This window comes from Microtus pennsylvanicus, chromosome 2 (assembly GCF_037038515.1).
Source record: "Microtus pennsylvanicus isolate mMicPen1 chromosome 2, mMicPen1.hap1, whole genome shotgun sequence".
NCBI classification, from domain to species: Eukaryota; Metazoa; Chordata; class Mammalia; order Rodentia; family Cricetidae; genus Microtus; species Microtus pennsylvanicus.
In genome coordinates, this window is record NC_134580.1 from 6782395 (window position 1) to 6795006 (window position 12612).

Sequence of the window (12612 nt, forward strand, 5' to 3'; positions counted from 1 at the left end):
GCAGCATTCACTAGGCAGGAAGTCCTGAACGGTGTGAGAAAGTTAGCTGAGCATAAATTTGCCTGCCACACAGCAAGAAGCATCTTCCATTTTTACTGCCTTGCTTCTTTGGCTCTGAAATGAGTCTCTTGGTCAGAAACAATAATATATGGACTAGCAAGCAGGTCTACTTTCAGGATCCTGCCTTATCTTCCCTCAACGATGGATAGTGAATTGGAGTTATAAGTCAGAATGTTTTATCACAGTAAGAGAAATGAAACTAGAAAGTGTCTGTATAATTCTGTGAACATAGTAAAAACTACTAAAATAATACTTTAAAATAGGTGAGGTTTGTATGTGTGTCTGTGTATTGGCATGCAATGAGAAATGAACTCAGGGCTTTCTTTACACAGATAAGTACATGCTTTACCATAGCCTCAACAAGTGGGTAAACTTAATGACTTATGAAATAGACTTCAATAAGGTTGCTTTAAAAAGTAAAGAGAGCCACTCAAGGTAAGTCTTGCCTATGCCAAATTTTGACACAGTCTGAAATAGTTTCTATAGTTCTACACTTGGAGCCTGATCCCCATCTGTTCCTATAGGCTGAGAATGCCCAATACACCACACGTAATTGCCCTCCTTCCTCTTTGCTCTCTGTTTCTATCTCTACTGAAGCCCCATATATCTACCAAATATTTTCTCTGGGGGGCCTTCAAGCACCCCAATACCTCAAATTTAGAACCCACCCATACACACTTAAAGAAAACAAAACAAACAACTGGATGGTGCTACAGCTCAGTGGCAGCCACTTGACTAGCACACAGAAGGCCTGGGTTCAAGCCCAGAATCAAAAAGAACAAACCAACCAACCCGAAGCACAGTAACAAGAGTAACAACAATGCGATCCTCTCATCTATTACTTCTTACCAGTCAAGCCATCCTTTCCACATGTGTCCCAGCTGCTCCCATCCTACTCCTACTAACCATGTTTCTGTGTCCCCTCACTCTTCAGACCCACAATTATAACCTGATTTCAAGACCATGAAGCTTTATTATAATTTGCTAATTAATACGGACTCAGCCTAATGCAGAGACACCCAAACTTATAAAAAGAAGAGGAGTTCTATTAGGTGTATGAACTTTTTGTAAATTGATATTTATTAAGCTCTACATTTTTCTCTGTTCCCCTTCCTGTCTCTCCCCTCCCCATTTCAATCCTCCCCCAAGGTCCCCATGCTCCCAATTTACTCAGGAGATCTTGTCTTTTTCTACTTTCTATTTCACATGTAGATTAGATCTATGTAAGTCTCTCTTAGTGTCCATATTGTTGTCTAAGTTCTCTGGGATTGTAGTTTGTAGGCTGGCTTTCTTTGCTTTATGTTTAAAAACCACCTATGAGTGAGTACATGTGATAATTGTCTTTCTGTGTCTGGGTTACCTCACTTAAAATAATGTTTTCTAGCTCCATCCATTTTCCTGCAAAATTCAAGCTGTCGTTATTTTTTTCTGCTGTGTAGTACTCCATTGTGTAAATGTACCACATTTTTCTTATCCATTCTTTGGTCGAGGGGCATTTAGGTTGTTTCCAGGTTCTGGCTATGACAAACAAAGCTGCTATGAACATAATTAAGCACATGTCCTTGTGGCACAATTGAGCATCCTTTGGATATATACCCAAAAGTGGTATTTACTGGGTCTTGAGGAAGGTTGTTTCCTAATTTTCTGAGAAATCGCCACACTGACATCCAACGGGGTTGTACCAGCTTGCACTCCCACCAGCAATGCAGGAGTGTTCCCTTTCCCCCACAACCTCTCCAGCATAAGTTGTCATCAGTGTTTTTGCTCTTGGCCATCTTACAGGTGTAAGATGGAATCTCAGGGTTGTTTTGATTTGCATTTCTCTGATGACTAAGGATGTTGAACATTACCTTAAGTGTCTTTCAGCCATTTCAGATTCCTCTGTTGAGAGTTCTCTGTTTATGTCTGTCCATTTTTTTAAATTGGATTATGTGTTCTTTTGGTGTCCAATTTCTTGAGTTATTTGTATATTTTGGAGATCAGACCTCTGTCTGATGTGGGGTTAGTGAAGATCTTTTCCCATTCTGTAGGCTGTCTTTTTGTCTTGTTGACTGTGTCCTTTGCTTTACAGAAGGTCCACTTTCCACTTTCTGGTGTCTTCTTCAATTTCTTTCTTCAAAGATTTAAAGTTCTTGTCATACAAGTCTTCCACTTGTTTGGTTAGAGTTACTCTGAGATATTTTATGCTATTTGTGACTATTGTGGAGAGTGTTGATTCTGATTTCTTCCTCAGCCCTTTTATCATCTATCAGGAGGGCTACTGATTTTTTTGCATTAATCTTGTATCCTGCTACATTGCTGAAAGTGTTTATGTGCTGTAGAAGTTCTGTGGTAGAATTTTTGGGATCACTTATGTAAACTACCATATCAGCAAAAAGTGAGAGTTTGGGTGTCTGAACTTTTTAAAGATACTAATAATGTGTATTTATGTCCAAATCATCTTGATTAATTGTCATTAATGATAAGCAAATCAATAGATCACTGTACTCACTGTAGAAAAAGATTAAATTTACATTGGAACTCTCTCTGTAGACCAGGCTGGCCTTGAACTCACAGAGATTCACCTGCCTTGTCTCTCAAATGCTGGGATTAAAGGTTAAGTCACCATTCATGAGGCTAAATGCTTTTATTTGTAGTAAATAGTGAGATGCACAGCTATTTAAATCAATAGCTATAACTTTTAGTTTTATTTTCATTGTTTTATTATAGACGTTTAAACAAAAAAAATCACAGACATAAGTACTCAGTGCTATAGTGATTTTTTTTTACTATATTCACTTTAGATTTCACTCAAAAAAACTAACATTCCAAATCACACATATATTTTTATAACCACTAGCTAACATCAACTTATTTAGAATATTAACCTAAAGTATATTAAACTTAACTAAGAAAGGAAAGTTGGACCTGGTGGCATAGGCCTGTGACCATGCATTTGGGAGACCGAAGGAGAATCATTGAGGCAGGAGGATTGCAAATTCAAGATCTGCCTAGGTAACTATGAGACTGTGTCTAAAAAAAAAAAAGTAAGAAGAGGTTTGGGGACATAACTCAGTGGTCAAGTGTTTGTCTAGCATGCATGAGACCCAGGCTTCCAGTCCCTACTATAAGAGATGAAGGAAGATATGATTTATAAAAAAAAGAAATACCCACAGAGTTGAAAATGATCATCATAGTCTTGTTTTTGAGAGAAGGCTTCATTACGTAGCTTTGGCTGGTCTGGAACTCACTATGTAGACCAGACTGGCCTTGAACACCTGTCTGTGCTCTCTAAGTGTTGGGATTAAAGGTATGTGCTACCATGAGGGCCTCCTCCTTATGTTTCATTTGAAGAACGGACTATGATGATCATTTTCAGCTCTGCAGTCTAAATACAGTCTCTTGTCACCCCGTTTCTTCATTCTGGCATCTAGCACTCTAATCACTGTGTAGTAGATTGACCACAGCCTTGAGTATTTTGTCAAACTTCTCAGTGAGAGATAGAAATGTTGCCCTTGCCCTTTAAATCTGGAGTCGTTCTGCAACTTAGTTTAATTTGACAGAACATGGAGAACTTCTGAGGCTGGGCCTTAAGGTATCTGTGGCTTTTGCATTCTTGGATCATACCCTGGTGGATCCCAGCCACCCTAAGGCAAGTGGAGAGGTCACATGGAGATGCACCTCAAAGCTCAGTCAACAGCTTCAAGCTGAGCTCCCAGCTGGCAGCTGACACTGGCTGCCAGCCATGGGTTGAGTTGTTCTGGACATTTCTGGACAACTGGGCATCCAGCTGATTGCAGAGCCAGCCAATACAATATTGGAGCAGAAGAACTGCCCTACTCAGCTCAGCCAACCACCAAGTAACTAAAAACAGCACAAGGTTGTTGGGCTAGAGTTTTAAAATATGCAAAGAAATTTCACAGTTTTTAAGAGCAAATTAAGAACTTCAAGAAAACTGCAAAGACAGAGCATTCCTATAATACCCTGAACACAGTCTATGCTCATCATTATCCTGCTCCTAACCTGGTCCATCTGTTACAGATGAAGTACGCTAATGACACATTATCATTTACGAAAGTGCATATTCCACTGAGATCTCATTAGGATTTACACACATCCCTGGAACACACTTAGGACAACACACTGTATGTAGTCATTGTGTCCCCTTAAGCTCCTCTTGGTTGTTTGTTAGACATTTTCATTTTCCTTGGTAACTGCAGCCAGGTATTTTGTAGAACACTATTGCAATGGGATCACTCTTGTATTTTTTGAGTAGAGTAGGGTAACAGGTTTAAAGGAAGTGCTACTTTTCACTCCTTGAAGAGTGGAAACATGACATCACTAATGATGTTGAACTTGATCCTCTGGCTGAAAGGTGTTTGCCAGGTTTCTCCAGTAGGTGAAGCCACATTAAATGAGTGGGAGGTTACTATCCACATACTTCAGCATGGAGTATCTACATAAATCATATGGGATTCTTATGTTCTGGAGACTGAGTTGATTTAAAATGTTCTGGTGCAGATTTAACACATAGTAGGATATCTGAAACACTCTATTCGGCACCTTCTGCCATATTTTACTATTTACATGCCACACAGTTATGTCTACTTATAACATTGCTCCATCTCTGTCTACCTACACACAAACCAGCAAAACAAAATCCATTTAGTCTTCATCAAAAGCCAAGTCCAAGTATCCCCTCTTCAGCGTGGAACTTCCTTCCAGGATGAATTCAACGCTTTAAGATAGATACACATTTAATAACAGTACCATGGTCCATGTATGACTCTCCAGTAGACTAAAAGTTCTCAGCATACAAAGACCATGTCTTATACAACTTGACGTACCTATAGCTAGGATACCAAATAGTGAGTATCCAATAAGTGCTTCTAAACTTAATTAACTAGATGCCTATAAAGTGCATCATTTTTGATAGTATCTTAATAAAAGGAAGAATAACACCAAACAAGTAAGGTCCAAGATATGGAAGCAAATCTACAACAGCATTAAACCTCTGTTAATACACAGTTCCACTCTGTTGTAGCCAGATAAGGCATGACAAAAAAAGATCATTACATTCCATGAGTAAGAGCCACATATGACAGATAAAATATATTTTTTATTTATTATAAGTCAACAGACACATAAATGTCAAATGAAGTAGGTCAAATGTGCCTCCAAGGGAATAGGGAATCAAGCACAAACCTCCTACCTTTAATATTTTCAGAAGTGCTATTAAAGACTTTACAGAGCATAATCCTCATAATTCTCATGCTTAACTTCTGCAAGTGTAGAACAAGACTGACTCATGGTAACTGTTAGCTATATTCAGTATTCTCTCTTGTATACAGCAGGGAAATTCACTAAGAAGTGGTCCTCGGGAAAAATATAAAGAATAATCACTGTGCATCTGAAAGAAATATTTAGAGGCTTCTAGAATTCTACTATAACAACTCTGCTGATGTATATGCTTTTAGCATTTATAATAGACACTTCCACTAAAAAAGCATTAATTTCAAGAATGTTGTTTGCCATATAAAATTTCATACCAGTCAGGGTAAAGATAAGCAAGTCATAAACTAATGTGAAAATAACATTCTTCTTGTTTCCACTTCAAAAACTAGCATATCATCACTAAAAAACAAATCATGCCAGGCAGTGGTGGCACGTCTTTAATATTCCAGCACTTGGGAGGCAGAGTTGGGCAGATCTCTTATGAGTTCAAGGCCAGCCTATGTAGAAGGAGCTGCAGGCCGCATTCCTGCCACCCAGCTCCATGCTGCCTGGCTAGCTTATGCCCCGGAATAACAACACGGAAACTGTATTCATTTAAACACTGCCTGGCCCATTATATCTAGCCTCTTCTGGCTAACTCTCATATCTTGCTTTAACCCATATCTAATAATCTGTGTAGTACCACGAGGTGGTGTCTTACCAGGAAGATTCTAGTGTACGTCCATCTTGGGCTGGAGCTTCATCGCGTTTGCCCCAGAGAGGAGCAGCATGGCGTCTGCCTAACTTCCCTTCTTCCCAGCATTCTGTTCTGTTTACTCCACCCACCTATGTTCTTTCCTACCATGCCAAGCAGTTTCTTTATTAATTAACCAATGAAATCGACAGATTGATATATGACACTCCCACATCAAGCTTAGTCTACAGAGATAGTTCCAGGACAGTCAGGGCTATAACACAGAGAAACCCCACCTCAAAACACCAAAAATAAACAAAGAAATATACATTATTATTTATAATCTGTCAGCACCCAGACAGTTACTGGCACACAACAGTTGATCAGTAAATATCTGCTGAATTAATGAGAGAACGAGAGAGGAGGAGCAAGGAAAAGAGGTAAAAGTAAACAAGAAGTTAAAAAAAGAGACAGGTGTGGCATGTGCCTATATTCAATCATTTAGAGGCTGAGTAATGAGAATTGATTTTAAGGCCAGACTGGACTGCACAGTGAGTTTAAAATTGCCTGGTTACAATAGCAAGATGGTACCTAAAAAGAAAAGAAGAGAAGAGAAGAGAAAAGAAAAGAAAAGAGAAGAAAGGGTGGGTGAGAGAGATCAGCAGGTTAATGTGATTTCTGTGTAGACTTGCTGACTTGATTTCAAACCCCAGGAACTCATAACACAGTGGCCGCTATAAAATTGTGCTCTAAGTAGTGTGTGTCCACATACACATCCTGTGATGAGAAAATAATAATTTTTTAAAAATTCAAAAATACAGCAAGCAATAATGGAAGGAATACATTTTCATAATTTAAGAATTATCTATGATTTACCTACCATGGTTTTTTATTTTTTTATTATTTTTTAAATATTTATTTATTTATTATGTATACAATATTCTGTCTGTGTGTATGCCTGAAGGCCAGAAGAGGGCACCGGACCTCATTACAGATGGTTGTAACCATGTGGTTGCTGGGAATTGAACTCAGGACCTTTGGAAGAGCAGGCAATGCTCTTAACCTCTGAGCCATCTCTCCAGCCCCTCCCATGGTTTTTTAAAACTATTGTCTGTTTTATCTTTTTGGCAGGAAAAAAAAACAATCTTCCTTAATCTCAAGCAATCAAAATCTACAGTTCCCAACAAATATATAATCTCTAAACATAAGCATCTGTCTCTAGGAAAAAAGTCTAGAAGATACAGCACAATTCTAGAGTCTTTCTTCATGAGGAATATCCATGCTCCAAGAAGCTGTCCTTCCTTAGGCCCACCCTAAAACATCTTTGTTTTCATTTGCACATTCTCTTGGTATCTTGTAAATATATCTGTCCAGCATACTCATATATAAATACTCTTAACATCTGCTCCATAATTTCCAAACCTTTCCCCTCAAGAAATCTTGTCATTTCAAGTCCTCAATTAACGTATTCCACTCTCTGGATCAGTGATTCCACTTCCAAGGCAATACAAAGAAAAGCGAAACTCACTTTCCTTCCTCTCAATATCTGAAGCCCCACCCCCAGCAAGTAGAAGCAGGATCTGGCCTGAGCTCAGATATTATAGCACACTAATTCCTAGTTTCCATCAAGCTTGCAAATTTGATGGTCCTTTAATATTTCTGCTATCTCTTCCATGTTGGGAGCTGTGAACTCCCAGATCCTAAATTTCTTGTAAACAACTTGTTTTCCTCTGCTCTGAGACAGCTTGCAGCTGCTCTGAGCACAAGACCCTCAGGAGTTCCTGATGGCAGGGGAGAGAGAGGGAGAGGGGGAAGAGAGAGGGAGGGAGGGAAGGAGGGCACAAAAGCAAACACAAAGTTTTAAAGCTTTTTAAGTTTTAAAGTTTTTGTTACAGTAATTTTTATATAAGTATAAAGTAAATATGAATGAACCTCTACATAGCCATCCTCAAGCTTCAACAGCTGTCCATAGTCTGCTATTCTTTGTTGATATATACCTCAACTCATCTGTCACTATATTCAATGACTACTTTAGTGGGAGGGCGGTTGTTTTGTTTTGTTTTTTGAGACAAGATTTCTCTGTGTAGCACTGGCTACACTATTTTTGTTTGTATTCTGAGACAAGGTCTTGCTATGTAGCTGAGACTGACAAGGAACTTCTAAGTAGTCAGGCTGACCTCAAACTCACAATCCTACCTCACCCTCCCAAGTGCTGGGATTACGGGTGTAAGCCATCATACTAGCTTTAATAAAAAAGTAATAACTTCCTTAAAAAATTATCCAGGACTGGGGATATAGCTCAATTTTTAGGGTGCTTGCCTAGCATGAATGAAGCTTCAGTACCACAGAAACCAAATGTACCTATGATTCCAACACTTAAAAAAGGTTTGGAGAACAGAGAATCATGGCTCTCCAGCAGTCTCCAGATGATCAGATTGATCTCTTAAACACTCATTGGATCTTGCTCTTCCCAGAGGCAACACTGCATTAGGCTGCCCAGTACAAAGAATGTGCCTTTGAGGAGCACAGTCTCTACACCCTTTTCTAATCTGCTATCACACCCGGCCACCTGTGCATCTGATAGTTCCTAGAACAGGCTGGGGCCTCCGCAGCCCTTTCTTCTGTCTATAACACTGTTCCCCTCACTTTTCCCATAGCTGGCCTCCTGGTCCTTTGGCTAAGATCTTGTCACAGAGGCCTTCCTCGATAATCTAGCTCCTCTTCCTAGTCCCCTTTTAATCTATGCTTTATTTTCCATTCTTCATAGTACTTACAGTGGTTCTAATGATTATCTTTACATTTATTTGTTTCTCTTTCGAATGTGGCCATCTTGAGAATAATCTCACCCTGTTACATCACCATTTAACATACAATTAAAATTATTTATTGAGAGCTGGAGAGATGGATCTGTGGTTAAGAGCACTCACTACTCTTGCAGAGAACTCAGGACTGTTTTCTAGCACCCACATGGTGGTTCACAACCAGTTTCAGGATGTCATACACCTTCTTCTGACCTGTTTCTGTACCAGGCACATTAGTGGTGCACATACATGCATGCAAGCAAAAGTATAGTTATTAAAAAAAGAAACAGAAGCCGGTGATGATGACACACACTTTTAATCTCAGCACTCCGGAGGCAGAGGCAGTTGGGTCTCTGTGAATTTGAGGCCAGCCTGGTCTACAGAGTAAGTTCCAGGACTACACAGAGAAACCCTGTCTCAAAAATCAAAAATAAAAAAAAAATTGATTTAGCTCAAACCACATATATAGAAAATGCTCCATTTCTCCCCAGAACCAGCTTTCTATTCACAGATATCCCTAAATTAACATGAATAAAATCCTACATTAACAAAAAAAAACATTACAAATGTAAGATTTTATATAAAAAAGCAATACAAGGAGATAATTTTTTTAATCAAAAAGACTGATGAAGATGAAGTTAAAATCCAATTTCTTTTTTTGTTTGTTTGAGGCAAGGACTTGCTATGTAGACATGGATGGCTTGCTAGTCACTTGATAGCCCAGGCTGGACTCAAATTCAAGGCAATCCTCCTGTCTCAGCATCCCAAATAGATTACAGGCATGTGTGTCGCCTTTATCCCCTTATTTTTAGTCTGATTTTGAAATAACACATCATTAAGTAACTACAAACCGAGAAAGCCAATCTTTCCTTCCATCCTACAAAACAATATTTGCTTCATATATTTCTGGTTTGTTTCAAATTTCACAAGTATAAACAACTTTCATAACAGAATTTACAATACTAGTATTCTAAGAATGAATCGTAACTATTACCCAGTCTTGCAGGAGGCTGAGGTTTTAGGATCTCAAATTCAAGGCTTGTCTTGACTGTCGAGTCCAAGGCCAGCCTAGGTGGCTTAGGCAAACATTGTCTCAAAATAAAAATTTAAAAAGGAGTATAGCTCAAGGCAGAGCATTTGCCTAACATGAGCCAGGCCTTGGGTTTAATCCACAGTACTACATACACACACATGCACACATGCACAACCAATCAATCAATCAATCTGGTAAAATTTGTTTTTAAATTGTCATGTAGCATAATGAAGAAGTATACTGAGAAGAAAGATCTCATCAATCTAATTTCTAAATTCACCCACAACAAAACACCCACTCAATCCATCCGCTGCCACTAACTGTTCAGTTTCTACTCCAGCTGCTCCTCTGTTGAGTGAGGTACTGACCTTGGAACTGCTTTCTTCCTCTACTTCTCCTTCATTGGTTTGCATGGGAACAGACTCTGTGCAAAACTCTGCAGAAACACAGACACTGCCTAGAAGGTAAAAAAGAAAAACATGTGTAAAGGCAAAAATTTTTTTTCAAATATTTAGATGAAAATCTGTCGCACAGATCCTGGAAGCTGTGATGCAGCGGCTTTAATCAGGTGAACCTCTTGGTGTATATGTGTGTATGGTGAGGCATCTGAGAGAAAAAAGAGAAAGAGGTGGAGTGGAATCTTCTCTATCTTGAAGGACAGTTGGAAAAGGTTTGAGACACTGGGGTATTAATAGCTTTACATTTCTTGACCCATTTGGCCTTTAGCAAAGGTGATACAGAAATCTTCAATGACTCTTATAGTAGACACCTGCCAGAAAGGATGCCGATGAGCAAAGAGGAGAAACCGTACTAGGTCTTGCTTCCTGGGTATTAGGCTATGCTACCTTTCTTGTATTTATAGCCATGTTGAACATCGTAGGCTTTTGTAGCTGAGGCACTATATCGCTCAGTATACTTTTTAAAGAAAATATGCCTAAAAAACTAAATGTCAGTTCACTGATTTTTACACAAATTGGTTATCTATAGAATAATACAATAAAAGTAGTTTATTGTTTCCTACAATACAATATCATTTTTTACAAATACAATTAAAGTAGTTTAAAATTTTCCTCTAATAGTAAGAGCCAAGGTCTGTGACATGAACTGTCATACATGTGCTGAGAACAGATCTGGGTCCCCTGTAAGAGCAATAAGTATAACTGCTGAATAAGCTCAACCCTCAAAGCTAACTTTTAAAGTTTCCTTTTGACATTTTTTACTTTTCAATTTTCCTCAAAACTAACTGCCATTCATCCTAGCCCATTCTTCTTCTTCAGACACGATTTCTCTATGTAACAGCCCTGGCTGTCCTGGATCTCACTCTGTAAAACAGGCTGGCCTCAAGCTCACAGAGATCTGCCTGCCTCTGCCAAGACGTGTGCCAGCACTGCCCAGTTTAGTATTTTTTTAAAATCTAGATTTCCCATATGAAAGAATATATGCAATATTTATCTTAAAATCTGGCTTATATTTTAATGAATTCAAATATGTATTTATTTAGGAATAATTAGTCAAACCAACTGAAAAGAACCACTATGACTGACCATCACAATGGACACTATAAGTGACCACGACATTGACCACAACAGTGACTATAATTGACAATCAGAACAAACACTACAACTGATCATCACAGTGACCATAGCTATAACCAATATGACTATCCACATCAATGATCACCACAGCAACCACTGCAACTAGCCACCACAGTGAGCACTAAGATGTCCATCACAGTGAAAAATACAAATGACCACCATAGTGATGACAGTGGCTACTACAGCTGACCACACCAATGATCACCACAGTGACCATGACAGTTACCATCGCATGTGACCATGGTTGACCATCACAGTGAACACTACAACTGACCACCACAGTGATTATGGCAGTGACCAATTACAATTGACCACATCAAGGACCATCAGTGTCCACTATGACCAACACCACAGAGGATACTATCACAATGACCACCACAATGACTACTATGACTTACCAGTGAACATTACAACTGACCACCAAAGTGCCCATGACTATTACCATTATGGCTGACAAATAAAGTGGACACAACTGATTAGCACAGTGACGACTAAATAACATGCTTATATGTAGGGAAACTCTTTGGGAATGTACCCAGCCCTAAATATCTGCTCTGGTGCAGGCATCTCTATACCCAAGCCGTAAGACCCGAGGCCAAGAAGGAACTTCTACATTTCCACATTGGTTATTTAGCAAAGGGGTATCAAAATATCTACTGTACTCACTAATAAACTTTTAAAGGAAAAATACATGTTGATGTAATGAGAAATGTAAAACTGACATAGTAATAGCTGTCACTCACCCTCTTCTCACTCAGGTCCAGATGAGCCACCACTGCTCAGGCCCCCTGTGCTCACAAGTGAAACAAGCTTCTTGGAGTTGATCATGTCCTTCACTTTTTATGGCAATTATGCAGAAATAGAATAGTTTTTTTCTATAAAATTAAGTTGGTGGAGCTGGGGATTCAGTTCAGTTGGTACAGTGCTTACCTAGCATGTTTGAAGCCCTGAGTTCAGCCCTAGTACCCTATAAAATTAGATGTGGTATGCACACCCATAAAATCCAAGCACTTGAAAGATTGAACAGGAGGATGCTTTAAATCTGAAGTTAACCTGAGAAACAGTGATGTGGGAGTGTCATATATCAATCTGTTGATTTCATTGGCTAAGCAATAAAGAAACTGCTAGGCCCATTGGATAGGCCCACCCTTAGGTGGGTGGAGTAAACAGAACAGAACGCTGGGAGGAAGAGGAAGTGAGGTCAGACTCCGCAGCTCTCCTCTCCGGAGCAGACGC

General features: G+C 39.1%; 1 protein-coding gene across 7 annotated transcripts in view; it reads right to left on the minus strand.

The window, feature by feature from the left end:
* The window catches only part of Tnrc6b (trinucleotide repeat containing adaptor 6B), a 229099-nt gene that overhangs the window by 162928 nt on the left and 53559 nt on the right, over window positions 1–12612 (minus strand). For 6 of the 7 annotated variants that reach the window (XM_075959836.1, XM_075959834.1, XM_075959840.1 and 3 more), the window contains one exon: window positions 10150–10238. The exons of the other annotated variant lie outside the window; for it this stretch is intronic. In XM_075959836.1, the coding sequence (XP_075815951.1) occupies window positions 10150–10194 (45 nt within the window). In that variant the 5' untranslated portion in view covers window positions 10195–10238. The remainder of the gene's footprint in view (window positions 1–10149; window positions 10239–12612) is intronic. 7 annotated transcript variants of the gene reach the window in all.